This window comes from Vidua chalybeata, chromosome Z, assembly GCF_026979565.1.
Source record: "Vidua chalybeata isolate OUT-0048 chromosome Z, bVidCha1 merged haplotype, whole genome shotgun sequence".
In the NCBI taxonomy this organism is placed as follows: Eukaryota; Metazoa; Chordata; class Aves; order Passeriformes; family Viduidae; genus Vidua; species Vidua chalybeata.
The window spans coordinates 23820375-23843345 of record NC_071570.1 but is presented as its reverse complement, the minus strand read 5'-3'; the positions used below and the strand labels follow the sequence as shown (position 1 = coordinate 23843345).

The following is a 22971-nucleotide window of genomic DNA, read 5'->3' as shown; positions in this document are numbered from 1 at the left end:
TTCTCTGTATTGAAAGCATCTTTAAAATGCATGCAAGCAATTTCAGTTTTAAAATCATACATTAAATTGTGTAACTGTGCTATTATTATTATAATAATAACAAGAATCAGCTAAAAATCTAATTTGAATGCTTAGAATAATAAGGGGAGAAATATGATAAGTAGTTGTCAATATTAAAACCAGCTGAAGGAGGAAGGCTTCAGGCCTTGTAGTAGGTAGAATGAAACAGCAGATTTCAGTATCCACAATCCTTTCAGTATTAAATTTTCAGTAAAATAAAATTACTTGTATATGAAAACATAGCCTTTCCCCAGCTCTCTTTTTTTTCCTGATCAGCTGATGAAGAGACTAGCAGCTCGCTGCTTTGCTGGCTTGTTAATTTTATCCCCACTAACTGTGATTTCCGATAGCCGGCCTGCTGATAGTGGTAAGGTAAATATCTTTTTTCATTGCCGTCTTGAAGATTCAGTAGAACTACATCACAGGCATGTTTAGGTGTGTAACACATCAAAAGTCGGTGTTCTCTGTATTTCAGTGTACAACTGAGTGCTTGAGGAGAGCAGTGACATTAACTGTTGACAGCCTTGCATGCTGTATTTATTGTTAGCTTTTCTAGCTTCCAAGATATGCAGAGAAATTTCCTTTTCTTAATCTTCATTAGCCTCAGTGATTTATAGTGTGTGTCCTGCTTTAGCCAAATGAATATTAATGAATTTGTGTGCTGATTTTTTTCCCCTTCTTTCTTCCTAACTCATCAGATCTCGAGCCTCCTTCATAGTGAATATCTGAATGCTGTGGAAGCATGATGTAAATTGTCTTTTGATTATTAAGGCCTAGTTTCAGGCTGTCTCACAGGATTCTGCTTTTGTGTTTGTCTGTGGATTTGCACATCAGAGGATGCATAGGAAACAGATTTCAAAATCCCTCTGTTTTTTTAAACATTCCAGGTTATTTTGTGTTGTGAATCAGGTTTTGTTCACAAAATGTTTTTGAAGAGACATTGTACACAACTGAGAAAAATTATGTCTAGGCTGTAATCACTTTTTTATATTGATTGCTGTGCTCACATGATCATAAATATTAGCCATGTTTGGTGCTGTGGAGAAATGAAGGTAATTGCCTTAGGATTAGAGCTCTTTCAGCTATGAGAAAGGATTGATTAGCATTTGTATGTACTCAAGGCAATATTGCGAAGCAAAAGCGACAAATATCAACATCAGTTATGTTCTGAGAAACCATTAATCAGAGAGCCTTAGTTTTAAGATTTTTTTTTTTAATTTTTTTTTAATTTCAGTTCTCTTATGACCTGGTATTTTTATTTCTTCTCTTTTGTTGGCTTTCTCAAATCATGAAAAGTTCAGCTTCTTGCTTTATGACGTGGATCTGATAGTGTGTGTGAACAGCTACCCTTTATTCCTAGTTCGGTTTTTTGTAGCAATTTTTTTATCCATCTTTGTAGAGCTGCTGGGTCTGGTTAAAAGCGTACATCCAGGTAATTGAAACAATTGAAATTAGGATTAATTGTCTGTGACTGTGTGTATGGTTTAGCTTTTGGGATGGGTTTTTTGTATCCCATGTTATGAGTCCTGTTTACAACAAACCATTATACTGTCAGTGCTTCTGCCTACCTCATGGTTACTGCTCTAGAAGAAAATTATACATTTGGAGATGATTTTTATGCTTAACTGATTTAAAAGTTGCTTAAAAGGCTTGGAAGAGGAGTTGTTACTACATAAAGTATCTCTGTTTTGTGTGTATGCACAAAGAACTGTGTGTGAGCTGGCTTTGAGAGCGGAGCACAATTTAGACTGTCCTGTTTGAAAACATGTGGTATCAAAGTCTGTTTTGCATGGAACCATGTAACCCAAAACTGACTCTGATATGAAAAAATGAATGTTTTCTATACACTTACTGAGACAATACCCCAGGCCAGTATGTGTGAAATGTGATTTGGTGCAGAATTCAAGGTTCAAATAAAACAGTATGTTTAGATGATAGTGGGATCCTTAGGAAAAGTTAATGTTTGGTGTCTCTTTGATTGCTAGTAGGTCAGTTCCTTGTACTCTTGTTTATAAATAAACAGTACATTCAGAGTTGAATTATCTGCATCATGTGGAATTGCAGAGGGTTTTTATTGTTGTTTTTAAATATAGTTTGTTATTTCCCTTTGCAATATCTCTTTTGTTTAAAAATCATACTTTTTGAATCCATGGTTGTCAGGCAATTGAAGACGGCAATTTGGAAGAAATGGAAGAGGAAGTCCGGCTTAAAAAGCGAAAGAGACGAAGAAACGTGGATAAGGACTCTGGGAAGGAGGATGGAGAGAAAGCAAAGAAAAGAAGAGGCAGACCTCCTGCAGAGAAGTTGTCACCCAATCAACCCAAACTGACAAAACAAATGAATGCCATCATTGATACTGTGATAAACTACAAGGACAGGTGAGCTTGGAGACAGTCTATCTCTATTACATGTGCTCTCTCCGTCCCTGCTGATACCACTCTCTGCAGTTTATAACGGCTTCATTTTTTTCCAGTCCTTAGAAAGACATGTTGATGTCGGAACCCAAGGTGTCCCTCAGACACTCTTGGATGTTCTGGGCCCAGGGCAGAAGCCTCTGAGACCCTGGCAGGCGGCCAGGGACCCCTGTGGTCTTGAGCTTGACCCATGGAACAATTTACCAACCTTGCAGGAAGAACAAGAAATCACAAAAGTTTAGATATTATAATAGAAGTAGTCACAAAGTGAAAGGTAGGATTTTTGAGTGCTGTACAGGGGGGTTTTAGGCCTTGTACAGGGGGGTCTGAGTTTTGTACACGGGGGTCAGAGGTTCTAAGATGGAGGGATTTGGGCGTGCCCTGTCCTCCTTCTTTCTTCTTCCTATTCTCCATGTTCTTGGTGGTGTTGGCACTCACAGATTGGTTTAGAGTAGAAAGTCACTGTTCAATATAGGTAGTAGGCATTGGGAAAAAACTATAAACACCTAATACGTAATGTGTGATATAAAAGATGGCACCAGCCCCTCGGGGAGGGGAGACGGGGACAGCCAGAGACGGGGACAGCCAGAGACGGGGACAGACAGAGTCAGGGACAATGTCAGGGAGTCTGTGTGCCTTGAGATAATATGCAATAAACTGCCTTGAGACCGGACGACTGAAGACTACTGAGTCTTTCTTTGAAGGCACGGGTTGGAGGAGAGACTTTACCACCATCCGGAGTCACCCAAATCCGGGGAAGACTCCGGCATGTTGACACTGCTTTTCTGAAGAGTAATTCCTCTTGGGGCCTGATCCTGAAGGTCTTGCGCTTTGTAGAGTTTTTTTTAACACTCGTCTAATAGAAAGTTGTTGAAACACAATTTTTTAAAAAGTAAGAAAAAAGTAAGCGTAGAGCTCCTGCTTAGGAATGAAGTCATTCTGCACAAGGTGTGTACTTAAGAACATTCAGCTTGAGCAGGATTTTCCTTCAATTTAGTGAGCCTGTGTTGAAATTAATCTTTTCAAAGACATGACTACAGATTTATTAATTCAAGTTTACATGGGTCTCACAATGAAATACTGAAAGACTACCCAAAATGTGTAGGGCATGAGCATTAGAGCTGCCAAAAGAAAAAATGCAGAAATACTGAAACATCAGAGATGGGAGCCTGTTTGTCAAGAAATCCCCATTTTCAGCATAAAAATACACTAAATAGTTGGACTTCAGGGAAAAAATACTCTTTCTAATCTGAAATGCCATCTGAAGACTTCTGTTTTGCAGATTTTCGAGCTGCAAATCACCTGTGCTTCATGAGCAAGAAACTGAGAATCAGTTCATAATGTCTTTGAATCTGACTTGATTACAGAAGTTGTATTTAAACTCAGTTTGTATCTGCCAAAAATCAGTAAAACCCTCTTGTGTGCTTATCCCTTCTTTGCTGTACATTGAATTACTTAGATCATATAGCACCTATTAAAACTAAGTTAATACTAAATGCATTGAGAGAAAGTCAAGAAGTATTTGCATTAGGTGACCTGCACCTAGGTATAGCAATGTATTATTTGCCTGTAAACAACTTTCAGTCTCTGACTTTACATGGCAACTTTACTCTGCCCTTTTTTGCAGCTACTGTTCTAGGTTTGCATCTGTTCTAGCTTAAGGGTAGTTTGGGTGGTACTTGGTAAAGCAGACACTGCTATGATCTGTGAGTTTTTTGGACATAACTGTTAAAATGAACCATTCTCTGATCTGTGGGCTCTTTCTAGAGTACATCAAAAAGCATTTTATTTTATTTTGTTGCAACAGCATTCATAGCAACAAACATGATGAGCAAGAAGCTGACTACAATCTCAGTTTTTTTAGCTTGCCATGACTCTCAATTAACAGAATAGCTGAGAAGGGAAAAGTGTTTAAGATTAGGTATTCCAGTCAGGACTGGAAGGAAGCATCTCTGCATTTTAGATCCTTGGCCTTGAACCTTCTTTTGAAGCCAAGCATTTCTGATCAGGATATCTGCTTCTCATTTTTAAAATAGCAAGTAAAGTTGCTTCCACTAGCCTTCAGCAGGGGATAGCTACTGATAGTGACCGATGGCTTCTGGGGAGGTTAAAGATTTTTACCTGATGTTTGTGCCTCAGAAAGTTCCTATCTGATTTAAGTCAAAAAAGTTAACAGTTGAGCTATTGTGTAGTGACAAGGCATACTGTTTACTCTCCCTGGAGCCCACATTTATGCAAGACAGATTGCTTCCAATTGAAAAAGTGTATGGACCTCTGTTCTGTAAGGAATTAAAAGTAAGTCTTAAACTGAGCTCTTCAATGTTGTAAGTTACACACAGTAGTTCCAAGTTTCTGCATTCTGATTTTTTTTGTGAGAGAGCATCAAACCACCCAATACTATGAAAAAACAGAATTACAAACTTAGGCAGCAAGGAACTTCAATGTCTTAAAATATTTGGGGTTAACTTGCTCTAGAGTTCAATTAATATTTTCAGTATTTGCAGCTGTAGAATTAAGTGGGTTTTAGGCATTGGAGCCCTTTAGTTTTGTTGAGGGTTCAGTGTTTGTTCAGCTGTGGGCTTTTGTGAATGTGAAGGCAATTGGGGCAAGTATAGAGGGACAGGTTAATTGGAAGAAAAGTAGGCCATGAGTTGCATCTGGGGAAAAAAACAGGTTTTTATGTATTTAGTATTTGAATACTTGAAATCATCTTTAGCTTAAATCAGTGCTAAAAGATGTTCAACTTTTCTTTATGGTAAGTCCAGGGGATTCATCTGGACTGTGGAGAACCAATGTGTTCCAAAAGGTGGTCAGGTGATACCCATCTAAAATCTTACTGACTTAGGTCTGAGTTACTTTGTCAAAGCCAATTCTACAATATGTAGTAAGTTTTATGCAGTTTAAAGGGCAGCACGAAAATAGTGAAAAGAACACATTACTAAGATATTAAGTCTCTCCATGCTTTATCTCATGTTTTCCCTTGCTTTTGAGAAGAGTTGCTTTGAAATACAGAATCATATTTCTGTTCTTATTAAAGCCTTTTTTTAAAAAAATAAAGGTAAAATCCATGGGGCTCACAAAAATATGAAATTCTAGTTGACTGCTTTTCTGTGGTGACACTGTCTAATGTTGATACTACAAGTGCTTTCCTAGCTGTCTAGAACTTGACTTTAGTTGTACATGTCTGGGGATAAGTACCACCCTTTCCTCCCTTACTTAATAAACATCCAACAAAATTGTCAATATCAAGGAAAGCTAAGATATCAGTAATATAAACAATGAGCTCTGGTAAATAGTAATTGCACAGTCAAATGTGAAGATTAAAACTGGTTTAAACAGACATATTAGCAATATTTTAGGTAAATTTTCAGTGTGGATAAATGCAGCATATGATTCTCAAGAAAGGGAATGCAGAGGTCGTTATCCCAGTACTTGTAAACCTCAGATAAAGAACTCCATGCAAGAAAATGGAAGTCAGCATTGAGGTATATTTGCTCTTCCTGCCATGTCCTCAGTGCAATTTCTACCATTTAATTTAGATTTGTCTTTTTTATGCAGTACAGTTTAGCAATCCTCCAATTTCCTTTTATTCCCATTGTGAATCCCAGAGGGATGTTGATTTTTATGAAACATTCCTTTGGCAATAAGTTTAATAGTTCTTAGAGAGCAATTTACAAGTAAAAGCTGATTTTCTTAGGATAATTCTAGAGAGCTAGAGACACAGTGAAGGAGAAAAAACTGCAGTGAGATTTGACTTGACTGACAGCCAGCATTAGTTTCCTGAAATTACAGTATCTAGGATGTGTCCCGTATAATAAAGAAAATCGTTTAAAAATGAGAAAAAGAACAACGATTGAAGGCACTGAGAATGTTGGACTGCTTCAATGCCTTTGGTGTCTCGAGAATTTGTTGAGGTCTTTGACAAGTTGACAGTACTTGATTTATGCAGTTTCTTTTGCATTGGATTCCAGTATTGAGTGATGTGCTTCAAGATTTTCTTCATGTTGATAGGCATTTCTCTATTTTATCTTCATATTTATCTTTGTTAAACTGGAAACAGATAGCAGGTACCTCAGTCTGAAGAACTGTGGGGTACATGCTCCATATCATTAAGTAGAAATCACTATTGAAGTCACTGCTACCTTTTTAAACTGCACCTGTGGTCTCATTACTCAGCTTTCAGTATCAAACCATAAAACATGTAGTGATACTACAGATTCAGATCCTTTTTTACTTTTCTCCACTGCTTTGCCATAGTAGGCAAAGCTGAATTAATGTAGGTTTCATCTATACTCATTTAAAATGGAGAATAGATCTGTAATGAAGCAAAAGTAGGAAAGAAAAGATGGTCAGGATCCTCTGACTTCTAGTCATCTGATCTAGTGAAAGATGTCTCTGCTCAGCCACAGCAGAGAAGTTGAACTAGTTTATCTTCAAAGGTCTTTTCTGACCCAAACCATTCTATGATTCTATGATTTTGCTAAAGCATTTTTAGGGTACCATAGGAAGAGGGTACAAGCTAGTATGAAAGAAAGGAAATACAATGAGTAAGCTCATTAATCTGTGTGAACATAAATAAAAGTACCTAGCTGAAGGCACTGTTAAAAAAGTTACTGATAAACTGGAAAGGAGTTCTTGGAGAATTGGTTTTGGCATAGATCACAATATATTTATGATATGTATTCAAAATGAGGAATGTCCTTGTCAAAATTAAAACATCAGTAGTGGTGTGTTAATCACAGCAGATTGGACACAGTTAGGTATGGGGTAAAAGAAATGGCATGAAGTACAGTATCTCAGAGTGCATTATATGGTACTCAGAGACCAAAAACAAGAAACATTTCTTCTGATTCAGGCATCAGTTCAGATAGAACTGACAGAAGAAGATTTACCTGGGCAGAGAAATTATTGATAAAATCCAACTGTGATCCATGAATATTGTCCAGACATAAGAAAACAGGAGCCCTATTGTGCCGCTATTGCCTATGTAGATATGGAAATACTCATTATGGGTGTATGTCATTATATGTGATACAGTTAAACTTGTATATGGTACCTGAATGCTTTTCTATTCAAGAAAGATTAGTCTACACCAAGAAAAGTGTAAATAATTACTTCAGTGATAACTAGCATGGGAGAGATTTAAAAGAGGAAACAGCTTGGTTTGTTTATCCAGTCTTTAGAGGGGAAGATGGTTGCTCTCAGTAAATTCACTTGGGAAAGAAGGGAAGCATAAACACAGGAAGTGTAAAATTATATAAAAATATAAGATGGTGGTCACAAGGTTATATGACTGGAAGCATTTATTAATTCACACAAGTTATTAATTAAGAGTTCTGTAATCTTTCCATATGGAATGGTGGGACAGAAATAACTAGATAGATTTGGCCTTTGTTCCTTAATTTAAAAAGTTCTATATGATCATTTACAATACCAAGACCCTGGATTCAGGGACTTGGAAACATGTTTCCAGTTACACATGGATTCTGATTTTTCCAAGTAAAGCATCATCTATGCAGACTTCGTTTACAATACATATAAATCTGAGATGTTGCTGCAACTACTTCTTAAATTAAGATTTAAGTGTCGTTACACCCTTGTACCTTGATCTAACCATGGAGTATAAAACATCTGTTTAGAAGAGAGCAAGTTGCAGTTCATCAGTCCAACATTATTGTCACATGTTTTTCCAGTTACCATGCTTTTAATTTGTCTTTCTTTCCCTCTAAAATTGGGAATGCTCTTTAAAATTAATGTCATGGAATCATATGTTATGTATGTTACGTTTTCGCAACACAAAATCAAAGAACCACAGAATGGATCCGTTTGGATGGGACTACAGTAGGTTATCTGGTCCAGCCTCCCTGCTCGGACAGGGTCATCCCAGGGCACATGACACAGGGTTGCTCCAGACATTTCTTGAATGTCTCCAGTGAGAGAAACTCCACAGTCTCTGGGCCATCTGTTTCTGTGCATTGGTATCTGCACTTTCCCTCTCATCCTATTGCTTGGCACCACCAAATCAGTTTGGTGCACAAAAAGTAGTTTGTATGTCCACTTTTAAAATGCTGTAACCTTTTGAAAGAAGGGACAGTTTTACTGCTGATAGCTTTTCTTTCAGAATAAGGCAATTTTATGCCTCATTTGAGCCCCAGCTGCTGATCTGCATCATACACATGCAGGCTTAGTCTCTTAAACTGTATTTTTTCTCTTGTGATGGTTTTCCTCTTTATGGTTTATTTCAGAAGAAGACAAGCTGTAAGTGTAGCTTTCTTTTCCTGATGAAATAAATAAAAATAAAGTAGAGAAAATGAATGATACTTCATCCTGGCAGGATTAGGGAAATGCTCTATAATTGGCACTATTGAGGCCACACCTGAAGTCCTGTGTTTTGGGCCCCTCACTTCTAGGAGGATACTGAAGTGCTGGAGTGTGTCCAGAGAAGGGCAACAAAGCTGGTGAAGGGTCTGGAGCACAAGTCCTATGAGGAGCAGCTGAGGAAATTGGGGGGTTTTAGCTTGGAGAAAAGGAGGCCTAGGGAACATGTTACTTGCTTTCTACAACTGCTGCCTGAAAGAGATTCAGCCTCTTCTCCATGGTGGCAAGTAACAAGAGGAAATTGCCTCAAGTTGCCCTAGGGGAGATTTCAGCTGGATATTGGAAAAAACTTCATTGAAACAGTGCTCAGTCATTGGACCAGGCTGCCCAGGGAAGTGGTAGAATCACTATCCTCAAGATGTTGAGAAGGTGTGAGGATGTGGCACTTAGTAGTAGACTGGGTACTGGTTGGACTGGATGATATTAAAGCTCTTCTCCAGTGTAAATAATTCTATGATTCTATCATTCATACATTGCAATCCTTCAGCTTCCTTACAAACCCACTGTTTTCTTCGGCCTTGCATCAGAATTGAATGTTTCCTGGGTACCAATTTGATACTACCACTAGTTCGCATTAGCAACAGCTGAATTCAAGAGTCCCAGGATGCTAATTGTTCTGTTCCTTACAGTGATTTCATTTGTCCCCTAACTGCCATCTGATCTACTCATAGATTAAAAGTAAGGACTTGCATGGTGCACCAGTTAACTTCACAAAATCTCCTCCTGGTATCAGGTAGCTGTTGACCACATTCAAATAAGGATAGGAAAAAATTGAAGGGTGGAGTGTTTTTGCCTTTTGCCTGCTTGGCAAGAGACTACTCCTGTCTGTGGTACTCAGCAGTTTGATGACACAGCACAGGAAGAGGGTATTTTCTCTGTATGTGAAACAGATTTTATTCATAGTCTTTTCAGCTGTTTTCTTAAGTTGCCAGTTTTTAACTGTTCTAAAATGGAGAGTAACACAGCCATTACTGATCTAACTAGTAAATAATTATGCCAACTGGTACTCTGGGGTATTCAAACACACAAAGTAAATAATTTTTACTTACATCCAAACTCAAGTTATGGAGTACATAGCCATATGTCAAACCCAGGGATTATGTATTTAACTATTTTTACCCACTTCCATTTCAGTGATGGAGACAGATTTACCATGTACTACTGTAGTGAGTTCCAAAAAGGGGCCTTAAACATTAATGAAAACTAACCCTATATAGCTGTTGGGAGTCACTATGTCCGCTCTTGTAATTCTCCTCTCCCACACTTTGCATCTTTGTGAGTTGCATTTGATTTAAAGTTGTAGGTTTCAAGCCATGGTTCTGTTTGTGAGCGCTCTGACTTGGGCAAGCATGCAGGATTCTTCATTCTTACCTACTCTAAATTGAATTTTATTATCTGTTAAAAGTTTGAAATTTGTTAGAAATATGAGAACATATTGCAGTTTCAGCTTTATAGTTATCTCTCCTTTTAATGCCAAAGGAGAAAGAGTATTGGTAGTAGTATACTTCTAACAGGCCTGTGGCAGCTTGTTTCTGGCCAAATACTGCCAGGAAAAACAAATAGAAAAAGGAGCCTCATACAAAAGGGGTTCCTGCATTTCATTTCACCGAAGACAATACTGACTAAAAGGGTGGAATTATATGCTTGTATGCACCTTACAAGCAATTTGACAGAAATGAGAGAAAATTGAAAGCATTGCACACAAATATTTTTCTAAGCAAAAACATTTTCCAAATAAGCAGTATTTCTTAATGCTGCTTTAACTTGTGCAGTATGCAAGTGTTTTTAATGTGAGCACACATGGGACTAGCATGTTGAGCTGATGCAGTAGCAATGAACTGTCACAGTTCTTTCACAGTCAGATCTTTTAATTTATTCTGATCGTTCTTCCTTTCAGCACATAGCCTGCTAGTTGCTAGGCAACCATAAGTGATTTTTTTTTTCTTTTTACTGCACATGATTTTTATGTGGTAGTTGTTGTGGTTATTATTTTCTAATTACATAAGTACAAAAGTATTAAAATCAGAGTTGCATTAATAATTACTGATTTTTGCCTACTGTATCCACAACATAGCAATTAGAGATTGTTAGAAGAGATCTCATTTGTTTATAGCATGGATGCACATATACAAAGGGAGTGCAAGATAGTACTTCTTTATGAGAGTAGGTTCTATAAAAATTATAGAACAGAATAATCTGTTACTGATCTGAGTAGACAAAATCAGACTGTAGTCTTCTCTCATGCCCTTAATGCTTTTTCTTTCATGGCCTTAAATTATTTTAAGTAATTAATTATATCAAGCAAAAGCTTGAGGGTTTTATATGGCATTCTTAGTTTAATAGAATGTGTGAACAAATCATAGTTGGCTGGTTTTGCACTTGGAAAATAGAATATAGCTGTTTAATAATTTATGAGTTGCATTTTTAATATAAAATACCATATAAGGATGGGTGTGTAAGAGAATGTGGATGTAAAAAGAGAAGATAATATAGCCATGAGAATAAAAGCTATAATCATCAGAAACTGTTTCAGTAGGACTAATAGGCTAAACATGTTTTAAAATTTGATCAGAATTAGTTTATTAGTGGCTGTTTCCTTTTTACTGGAGTAATTCTGTTCAGTATTAGACTCTGAAGCACAGTTGAAGAAACCCAGCATCAGTAATTTTACTCAAATAGGAATTTCTGTTAAGGCTGCTGAAATAAAAACACAGCAGCAATAGTCCTTCTGTATAGCTAATCCACACTCATACTGTACCAAGGTGCAGGCAGGTAGGTTACAGTGTGCTTTGTAATGGTGTAGCAGGATACTGCTTTGTTTTGCTCTCCTCATGATCAGTGCCTTGCATGTATAAGGTGGGCACTGATCACTTAGGAATAGCTAAATTCCCCCTTGGCTTCTGTATAATGCTTCTGAGGAGCCTGAATGCTTTGCAGATACAGTACATCTTTCACAGTATTGTATGCTCATTTTATAAATGGGGAATAGAAACTTAAATATTAAGCTACCATTTTCCACCATAGATCCAGTTGCTGGTTTTCATAGTGTTGTATATGTTCAGAAGAAATTCCACTTATCTATCTCAGTTGCAGCTATTACTGCTAAACGTTTCCCTCTATTAATCAAAAAAAAAAATGCGGTCCTCAATTTTCTAATGAAGAGAAACACACATTATTTTAGTTAGTTGTGTAGAATGTATATATAATGCATTGCTTTTCCTTGTATTGCTTCCAGTTTCACTGTGAGAGGGCAGTCTGTGATGAAGACAGGTTCTGTCATGTAGCATGACACAGACACACAGGTCAAGAACAAGGCTGGTGCCTTTAAATTCATTCTATAAACACTTGGACAGGGGAAGTATAAAAGTAATGAACATGTGAGTCCATACCAAAGGACATGGCAGGTGCAGTGGCCAGAATTTCACAGTTATTTGCTGCCAGGAGAGAAATAAGTAAGACTTGGCTGTGACAGTTATCTGGCCACTGTATGCTTTTGTCTATTTCAGTAACGGGGTTCTTCCCAAATAAATTAGATCTGTTGGGTGAAGTTGCTAGTAGCTGCTACTGAGCTGCCAGTGGTCTCTGTGGATATCTATCCCAACGGCCGTAAGTTATACAGGAGGAGTACATAGACTTCACTGTTCTCTTGTGGGACAGGGATGCACCATAGGCCCAACTGCCTTGTCTCACCTGCAGCAGCCACACCCAGGAGCACACCCAGGTATGTGCCAGAACCTTGCTGAGACCCAGGAGGCAGCTTGGCAGCTACTGCTGGTCAGGCAAGGGCTGCTGCTGCTGCCACCGCTGCTGCTGCAAGTCTGACACAATTGTACAGGATGAGACAGGGGCTTTTAGTTTCTAGGTCTGCACTGAATTAAAAAATAGTCTAGCTGCCTGTTGGTGTCAAAATGTCGGTAGAACAGTGCTGATTAGCAGTCTGCAATTAGAGTATTTACTTTATTGTCCTCTGTGATGAAAGGAGCAGCATTGTCTCAGGACCAAACTGAGAACAGTAAAAAATCATGGATTAGGTGAGCACCAGATAGTTAGGAAATCAGGAAAATTTGTTTATTCCTTCTGGTTCATTAATCTATCAGGTCCATAACAAAAATAGTACCTTCTCAAATTCTGATGTTACCTCAGGCGTTAAGAAATGCAGGCTGTATAGTAAGCATTCATTACTTCCATAAAGGGGAGAGCTGTTGCCAGCTTCAGGGTTTTTATCATCCTTATTCTCCATTGCAGAAGTGCTTCAGTTAACCTTCAGTTCAATGTCTGATAAGATCCCACACCACTCTGGAGGGTGGTTGCAAGAGAAAGCCCAGAGGGAAACCAGTATTTGGTAGCCTTCTTGCCCAACTCCTGTGGAGTTGATGTTCCTGAGATACTATCTGAGAATTCAGCTGAGAAAACAGGGCCTTTCTGGAGCAGCTGGGAGAGAAGGAAGCATGTGAATGTGAACTGGGAAATGCTTGTGAATGCTGTGTGCAGTTCTTCACGGACTGCTTTTTTCTGCTACTCTGTGAAAATTACATGCACATACGGGAAAAAAACCCAACCAAAACCAACACAAAACCAACAAAACCTGTAAGTGTCACCAGCACATTTTCTCTCAAGGTGACTTAAAACCATGTATTATTTGGAAAATGACAAATAAGAAGATTAAAAAGAGATGCTCAATATGAAAGTGTTAGAGTAGCTATTAAAAGAGGATGAACAATGGGAAGTACGGACGCCTCTAAGTTATAGGCAAGACACTGAAAGTATAAAAAATTTATAGAAAATCTGACACTTTACTTCAAATGAATGAAGAAGTACAAATGGCAGTAGTGATTTTCAATATAGTTGGAATGATCTTCCAGAAACCCAACAGTCATTAATAAAAGTTACTTATTTTTTGGTTGTAACATTGAGTTAGTGTAATAGCAATCAGCATATAGTATAATGGAAATCACTATGGTTTGCTATAATGAGGAATTACAAGACTAACTATTCAGTGATCAAGAAGAAGACAAACTTAAAGAGTGACAGAAGGGAGAATTGCTAAAAATTACTGAACAAGGAAACTATAAGAGTGTACTCAGCAAAAGACTGTAGAATTCAGATGCAAATCCTGATTCTTCTTTCATAAAGCCTCTTCTACATATTCATCTCTAATGATGCTAGATGTCAATGACATATTAATGATATGTTAGGACAACAGTTTCAAATTTCAAATTGTAAGTTAATGATCTGTACCAAATTTAAAAATCACGGTTCAGTTTCTATTTCTTTGAAAGAAAAACATGATTTTATTCCATTATTTTAATTTCTTTCTTATTATTAGGTTGTGTGTCTGTGTTTTGTGAGAAAGTTGTACTAATTCCTTTCCTTATGGCTTTGTTTTTCTCAACAGTTCAGGACGGCAGCTAAGTGAAGTCTTCATTCAGCTTCCATCTAGGAAAGAACTACCAGAGTATTATGAATTGATTAGGAAACCAGTGGACTTCAAAAAGATAAAGGTAAGGAATGGAGGAATTTTGGAAGTGCAGGTTCCTCAATTTCTTTTTGTTTTACAGAAATGTGAGCATAAAGTTGTTTTTAAAATAGCATATTAATATTTTTTACCACCTGTATTGGTGGATTAGATTTTAAACGTTGTCATACAACTTGTTAGTAATTTTGTTTGGTGTATATTGCAGTGTATCACTGTAATTTCAAGATCAAATCAAACTATGGTAATGTGACACGGATGCGATCTCAGTGCTTTTTTTGCAAAGACCTAATTGTGAATCTGTCAACAGATTTGGTAAAAATACACTGTTGACAAAGATTTCATAGTTCTAGGAGAATATACCTATTCCTCCATTTAAAATCATAGAACCATAAATATCCTGAGTTAGAAGGGATGGACACATATCAACATGTCCAACTCCTGGCCCTGCGCAGGACACCCCAGGAATCACACCATGTGCCAGTGCCCAGCCACAGTCCAGGTGAAGAACCTTTTCCTGATATCCAACCTAAACCTTTCTTGGCACGTCAGGCCATTCCCTCAGGTCTTATCATTAGTCAACACAGAGGAGAGATCAGTGCCTGCCCCTGTGCTTCCCCTCGTAAAGAAGTTGTAGACTACAATGAGGTCTCCCTTAAGTCTCCTCCTCTCCAGGCTGAACAGACCAAATTATCTCAGCTATTCCTCTCAGGGCTTCCACTTCTAGACCCTAGCCTCATACCTTGGAAGAGCCAGATCAGATCCAAACAGAGTTTGGTAGATGGGGTCTAGGCAGCATGTTGCACCTTGGGTGATGTCATAATTCTGTATCTTTCACTTGTGTTACAGTTACTGGGTTTCTTTGGTAGAAAGACAAGACTGGAATTTCTTTTACCAAAGGAGCTCAATTTCTCTTGCTTTTAACCCTTACAGTTCACAAAGAAATTGCTTAATTTTTGCTCTTTTACCTTGATGCATTTTTTGAATAATATGCTAACAACATGGTTGAAGACGTTCTATGTTCTAATCTGATACTTATCTTGATGTTTAGGTAAATTTTTTTAAGAGAAGGCTTGTAGTACGTTGAATCAAATACTAATTCAGTTTCCTCTCTGCTGTTCTTCTTTCTGCACCACTGCCCATCAATACTTGTCTTCATTTCCTCAACAAATGCAACAGGAAAGAATTCGCAACCATAAATATCGGAGTCTTGGGGATTTGGAAAAAGATGTCATGTTGCTGTGTCACAATGCACAGACATTCAACTTGGAGGGATCTCAGGTCTGAATGAGTTAATTTCTGTTAAACATACAGGCTTTCCCCATCTAACATTTTTGTGCTTGTTGATTACTATCTTTGTATATAAACTCTCTGTTTCAGTTCTTACTTTGAGTAGAGAAAAACTTCCACATTTTTAGAATCCGGAATTCACTGGACACTGCTGCAGTGTATGTTTTCAGAAAATTTGATTTTAGCTGAGATAATTTTTTTCTGATCTGTGTGTACTTTAAAGCTGCAGTAATACTGTTTGAATCTGTGGTAAAAGGCAGTGTGTGGAGTGATACATCAGTTTAAGTTTTCCACAGTAAATCACAGAAGTTGCAGAACAGTACAGCTTTAGGACAGGATGTTGAGGAAATACATCATATAAGGCTCCTCAGTTCTGTTAATGGAAAATAAAAATACAGGATTGTCCATCAGTAAAGATGTATGTAGGCTCTGAAGTCTCTGTTTTTAAATTTTTTTTATTATTGAAAGATGAGTCTCAGGTTTAGAAGGCAAACTCATCTCAAATGGATGTTTCACATACATGAATGGGCTCAAAATTCGGAACAGGGTGCTGATACAAAAGGAAAGACTATGAAATCTGGTTGGCAGATAGGAAAGATAAGACAGATAAAAAAGTTGTCTTATAATGCAGTGAAACACAGTCTTGGGTAATTATTTTTATAGATGAGATCCAAAAAGTGTGATGCAAATACAATATTCAGTTGAAGCAGAGACCCTGAAGACAGCTTCCCTGACACACAGGAGACAAAAAAAGATGTTATTTGAAGGCTAAATAAAAGTAAGCTGAAGGATGATGTTGCCAATAAAAAATGTTTTCTTAAAATTTCTAAGCATTAATTTTAACATTTAGCTAAATTGGGGAGTTTATGTTAGATTTTGAGAATTAAAAATGAGTATGGAATTTATTATGAAGAATTGTTGGATTCAGTTCATCATTTAGTGACTATATTTGTTATCAAGAGACATAAAAATTATTTCTATACTATGTACATTCTATGATTTCTATTCTACGTACATGGGATTTTTTTTTTTACTATCTTCAGTTACATGGAAGTAACTACAGAAATCAACTGAAAATATTTTTAAAAGTAAAGTAATTATAGTAGAATTCTTGGGACAAAATTTTGCTACATGTTCAGATGTAGATTTTCAATTTACTACTTATTCATATACCAGTAAAATGGCTGTAAGTATCTAATTATAACAAGAAGGGGAAAAAAGTGACGGAAAGTGAATAACGAAAAGTATAAACGAGACTTCAGAAAATGGTATGGGTTAGTAGAGGAGATGAAAAGAGGTAAAAAAAAAACAGTAATGAAATGGGAAAAATAACAAAATTATTCACATCAGAATGACTCAACCTGCTTAAGGAAAACTGGTGTCTTGTTAGGCAGAGATGGTAGAATTGAGATGATTAATTCTGAGTGGATAGAAGTGTTAGTAGATATTGCTACTCTGTTTGAAAATAACTTAACGTGTATCAGTGTTGTAGTACTATTTTCTGTTCCAATGAACCAACATTAATTACCAGATCTAATACTGCTTTTTATATCATGAAGCCCAAGTAATGTGTACCTAAGGTTTTCTTTTTTTTTTTTTTTTTTTTTTTCCTGTAAAGGACTCTTCTGCAGTAGCCCTCCAATTTTCCAGGCTTCCATGATACCTTGTGTTCTTTATTATAGTTCTGATCTACCTTTGCTCTGACATAATAATTGATTTCAGTAAATTAGATTATTTGTGTGTGCACTCAAAACAAAAGGACTAATTCAGGTAGTTGTTTAAGCACTCTGAACTTCAAGTGTTCTCTTAGTGTGGTGCCTGCTGCTTTTCCTTGGCATAAAGCAGTTCCATCTGAGATGGAAGCTTATTCAGTGTTTTCATGGATAGAATGACTTTATGTGTCCTCATATGAACTTTTGTCCTCAATGAAACCTCAGTGTTTTGAAAAGCTTTTCATGTTACAGTAGTCAAATGACACACAGATGCATACAGCGTTAAAGATGCGTGTGTGTCTTCAAATAGAAGATTTCTCATGTTCTAATGAGAATGTTGTAAATTTGTTGTGAAGTTCTTTTGTTGTTGCTTCTCCCTTTCTGAAGGAAATTCTACTGTCATTGTTGCTTGATTTTTTGAAACTTGTTGGAATTGGGTTTCTGTCAAAATAATAAAATTTCAATTTGCGCAGCTTTTCATGAAGCAGCCCCATGGGGATTTTTGTGTATCAAAATAGATAGGAAAATTACAAGTAATTCCACATAAAGAAGGTTAAAATAATTATTGAGACCTCTGTATTTCATTGGGAAACTATTTGAAAATCTGGGTCACATTGATGCCCTAAATATGTAGTGGCCAGCATTAAAAAGATAAAATGTTATATAGGTCTTCAATTCTTTTTGTCTTAGAAGAGTGTTTTTGTGAGAAAGCGCAGAAGGTTAGTTGAAAGAGCCATTCCTAAGAACAATTAATATGCTAGGCTTATGTATATGAAAAATAGTTCTCAAGAGGAACCTGGTAGGTTCTGTCAATAGCTGACTTGAAAAGAAGTAGGTATAAGAGAAAGTCAATTATTACTTGACTAAAGCAGCCTTCTCAAAACATTCAGGATTATTTTTTATAGATAAATAGAAAAATAAAAATTTTACCATGATTGAGAGCATCAAACATCTCAAAACAAAAAGCACAGCAGAACTCAGAGAATGGGAAACAATCCACAGTGAAAGGCAGTTTTCCAAAAAAAGCACTTAGTGCTTGGTCAAGTGAAAAAAGTAGGAATTGGGTGTTTCATGTTAAGTATTCTGAACAAGCTTTTTCTAATTGAATCCACAAAGTATTAGAGCAATTCTATCATGTTTAGGATACAGACTGCATAATGGCAGCCAAAAATCCTTCAATTATTTTTGTCACAAATAACTAGTGTCCCTTTTTACAAGAAAGTGTGTTATTTAGCCAGAGGAGTAGAATGAAAGACAGCCAAGGTAGACAATGATGATGATAAAATCAAATGCAGTCTGCAACTCTGTACTCTTTAGTAATGATTCTTAGTTTTTTTAGTGGTGAATTGTGCAGTGCTTGTCTTCTGACATTTTACAAAACAAACCACACAAGGTCATCTGTTCGTTCAGGTGATGAGAAAGAATTTGATACCCAGCAACACTGCAAGATTTTTACTTTGTTAATCTAAGAAACGTGTTACAAGCCAAGGGTAGTTACTCTTGAGAGTCCCCTCATGCTGGAGGTTATAGAGAAAATCTGATGTACCTAAGATACTTTGGATACTACAGAATCTTTGAGAACACATGTTCAATTTAGAGGAAGCCCTAATTATCTTTTTAGATCTGAGAGGAAGGAAGGGATGATCTGCTTGGGATAAATTACTTTCCTTGTAGCCTCTTTGGATTTCAGAAAAAAAGTAAAGATAATTAAATGAGGGTTAGCCATTTGTCATTATTAACTGTATTGCCAGATGATAACTCATGTTTTAATTATGGTGTTTACTGCCTAAGTCTGTTCCTTTGGCAGGTTTTCAAGAGTGTTATGATCTGATGAAAATGCACAATAGTTCCTATGGTAGTAGAAATAATAAGAAAAACATTAACTAGATGTTTTAGATGTAATACATTTTAAGAGTTGTTTCTTTGCAGCTCACTACTGACAAATTTTTTCATTTAGAGCATGAAGAGTGAATGTTGGCATTTCTTCTACAATTCATGCAACAGACATTATTACTTGGTATTTGAAAAGGCCATGTACTCTGTAGACTTGCACTGGAAATTTAGGTCTATGCTGTGAATTTCTGATTCTACTTGACTTCATAGTTCTGACAGAGGTTTGTACCTGTACTGTAGATCTATGAGGATTCCATTGTTCTTCAGTCTGTGTTCAAAAGTGCACGACAGAAGATAGCCAAAGAAGAAGAAAGTGAGGATGAAAGCAATGATGATGAAGAAGAAGATGAGGAAGAAGAATCAGAATCAGAATGTAAGTCCCCAGCTAGATACTGACAAGGAAATATATCAGTTTTTTATCTTCCATCAGAGGATGGAAGAGCAGGTATTGCTGCTTCTGCATGGAGACTGATTATAAGGTTCTATTTTTTATTGTTGGAAGTAGTTTCTTACTAAGTTTGCTTAGGTGTAACATTGTTTTGGTCTTTCAACTGGGTGTTCTGGCTTACTTCTATTTAAACTACTCTTAAGACAGAAACAATTTGTAGAGGCACTTTGTGGGCCACCATGATTGTTCATAAGCCCTTCAGGGCCTGTAATACAGTTTGTAAATGGAAGTGCCTGGAAAGGCTAGAGGCAGTCTTTATTGGCAAGTGGTCAACCTTCAGGCATGATGTGACATACAAAGTTCATCACATGGTTAAGAACCAGAAGATGTTGAAAACACTCTTCAGTGTGACAAGGACTAAGTGAAACACTGTTTCAGAAGTCTCATCAAGTCCCTGCAGGTTTGGAAACATGATGAAAAGGATGGATTCCTTCATTGCACTTTGTGCCCTCCAGTACCTCAATCCAAATTGCCCTGAGTTACCCTTCCAAGTGTGTCACACGTGTGTGCTAAGCATTGCAACTTAAGTAGCTCATTTGGAAATGAGTGGATATTCTGGAATCAGAATAACATGTGCTTTAGAAACATGTCAACTCAAAATTCACCAGTAACCTCCACATAGAATTTCTGTACTTTAAAATACGAAAAAAAAAAAAAAGTCTGTTCATACAAAGGCTAAACATTTCTATGGTAAGGAAGAAAATGCTTTTAAATGTATATCTTTTCAAAAGACCATATACTACCTCTACACACCATACATTCTCAGAATCAAACGAAAATGGATATGGTCAGCTAAAAGTTAATGTACACTGTTGAACTTTTTGCAGCAAAATCAGTGAAAGTCAAAATCAAGTTAAATAAGAAGGATGAAAAAAGTCGAGAGAAAGGAAAAGGCAAGAAGAGGCAAAGCAGAGCAAAAGCCAAGCCTGTCGTGAGTGATGATGATAGTGATGAGGATCAAGATGAAAATGTAAGTTTTGTTCAATGAGACTGTGGAAGTGGTTGCAGTGATTGCGTCTCTGCCCTCTCCCGCTTGCTGTCAGAATTCTCAACTATTCATGCTTAAGCACATATTTAACTTGTAGTGATCATCCTGAGAGAATTGGGTGGGGGTGTTAACTGTACCTGAGTGTGCTTATGAGATCTGGTCCCAGTGCTGGAAGACAAGAAGTCTAAGAAGTTTGGATCTTATTTCTTCAAGCTGTTCCTACATTCATTGAACCTTTAAGTCTCATGGTCTGTTCACTTTTGTCCACAGATGAAAAACTTAGAGCTTGATTTATTTTTTACCTTTTTTGTAGTGGGTGCTTCTATTACTGCAACAACTGAAAATAGATGTCTTCCCAGTTGTTTTTAAATGTCTGGATAGAAAGAAAGAGCTGGTGTTTCCTGACTCTCTGTCTTTCCTCTCTAAAGAAGTCTACAGCAATTATTTCTTGAAAGAGAAATACTAGATAACACAGTACCTTTCTTCAGGCTATCTTGATTTGTCAGTTTGTCATATTTCTTCCTCATACTTCCTTTTATTTTTCCTTCTTTAACAAATTCCACAGAATAGCTGGAAAGAAATTCTGACTTGTCTTGTGTCTCTTACCTCTAGGACCAGTCGGAAGCAAGCGGAAGTGATGATGAGTGATCCATAGGGTTTATTTTCTTGGCAGAACTGACCCCTTCCCCTTCTCTTCTCTTTTCTCCTATTTTACACCCAGTGAATTCTTTTTGTCAAATAGACATCGGGTTGTTTCTGTATTCTTATTCTCTATAAATTAGCTTTAGGATAGTGCCAGACAAACATATGATATCATAGTGTAAAAAAGGCAAAAAAAATGTAACATATTGTGACCAAATGGGGCTCAAAAAACAACAAAGAAACCTTTTGAGGGAAAATGTGGGTTAATAGTATATTTCTATGGGCTGGTTTTGACTTGGTAATGGTTTGATTGTGCCTGGTTTTATCATTTGATAAGTTTTTTTTCAGTGGCATCAGAAAGGCAACAAAAAAAAAAGTCTTTTGTAGCATTGATAACCAGGAGAAGTCATTAAAAGCCACTGGTTATTTCAGTTTTCATCAGGCAGTTTTCATAATTTTTATTTGTCCTGTATTGGTTTTTTACACTGTGGTACATATATGCGACTTCGTGTAATAGCTTATAAATGTTCAGTAGTTAGCTTTCATACACCTTACCCCATATACATTTTTCTATTTTACGCTTGATGATATTCAGAAAAAGCCTTTTTGAATTGTATCAAATTTATGTCTACTGTAAACTTTGCTTAACTTTTTTTTCTCTATTAAAGAAGTTGGTTTAAAAATGCTATTGAATATTGCAGTCTATATAGTGTAACGTATGGCTTCTTTCATCAGACTGATCTTCTGTGTTACCAATGTGGATTATCACCTTTTCCCTAAAGTGTACTTAATCTTTGCTTTCTTTGCACAATGTCTTTGGTTGCAAGTCATAAGCCTGAGGCAAATAAAATTCCAGTAATTTTGAAAAATGTGGTGTTGGTGTTTTCCTAATAAAGAGATAATTTAGTTCAATAGATGCGGCCTTACTGTTACGAGTTCCACAAAAATACTTTTACATTAACAATGAGAGAGCATTGTAGAGAGGTCCACTTTGGTCCTTCCTTGATGTAAAATTCAAATATCATAGAATTATCTTCTAAGATGGAGAGAAGATATGCAATACATGTTAAAGAACAATAAAATTGAAATAGCAGACTGGTACCTTGAAATAAAAGCATAATTCATTACTTAATTAAAATTGAAGTGATAAAGCAATAAAATAAACTTTTTTTTTTCTTTCAGGAAATATATGTCCATATGCCTTAGTGGGCATGAATACAATTAGTTATGCAGGCAGTCAGCCCACCCGTAAGTCAGTTTATTTAAAGTCTTATCTTGAGGTGTCACATTGGTGATGCAATATGATGTGGTAATCTAAACATTTGAACTATATATTTGCAGTTAACATTGCTACTCTGCAAAATCAAGAATTAGATTTGAACATATCTTGTGCAAAAAGTGTACATGCCTAGAAGCCTCTTTGTAAACAGAACATTTCTTTGTTATATGAACTTCTGAGAGTGTGTCTCCAATATATCTCTTCATACTGCTTTGCAGTATGTTAACTGTCTCAGATTTTTGTGCTCATTTGGAAAGTGATTAGTAAGTGGACTGGTGCCCATTTGTTTATATTAGCCCTGCACTGAGAGAAGTCAGCTTTGTTTAGCTTCAACAATTTCAAACATCTTATTCCTAGTGTGAATGGAAGAGCCACTATTTCACAGAGAGGTATC

The 22971-nt window shown here is 36.7% G+C and overlaps 1 protein-coding gene across 6 annotated transcripts in view; it reads left to right on the top strand.

The window, feature by feature from the left end:
* SMARCA2 (SWI/SNF related, matrix associated, actin dependent regulator of chromatin, subfamily a, member 2) overlaps positions 1 to 22167 on the top strand; it is a 118903-nt gene extending 96736 nt beyond the window's left edge. For 5 of the 6 annotated variants that reach the window (XM_053969119.1, XM_053969120.1, XM_053969118.1 and 2 more), the window contains 6 exons: positions 2221 to 2438; positions 14248 to 14353; positions 15505 to 15606; positions 19461 to 19593; positions 20496 to 20638; positions 21269 to 22167. In XM_053969119.1, the coding sequence (XP_053825094.1) occupies positions 2221 to 2438; positions 14248 to 14353; positions 15505 to 15606; positions 19461 to 19593; positions 20496 to 20638; positions 21269 to 21304 (738 nt within the window). In that variant the 3' untranslated portion in view covers positions 21305 to 22167. Of the gene's footprint in view, positions 1 to 339; positions 433 to 2220; positions 2439 to 14247; positions 14354 to 15504; positions 15607 to 19460; positions 19594 to 20495; positions 20639 to 21268 lie in introns of those variants that run through there. The other variant, XM_053969123.1, reaches the window with a different exon arrangement.
* Positions 22168 to 22971: the final 804 nt, after the last annotated feature.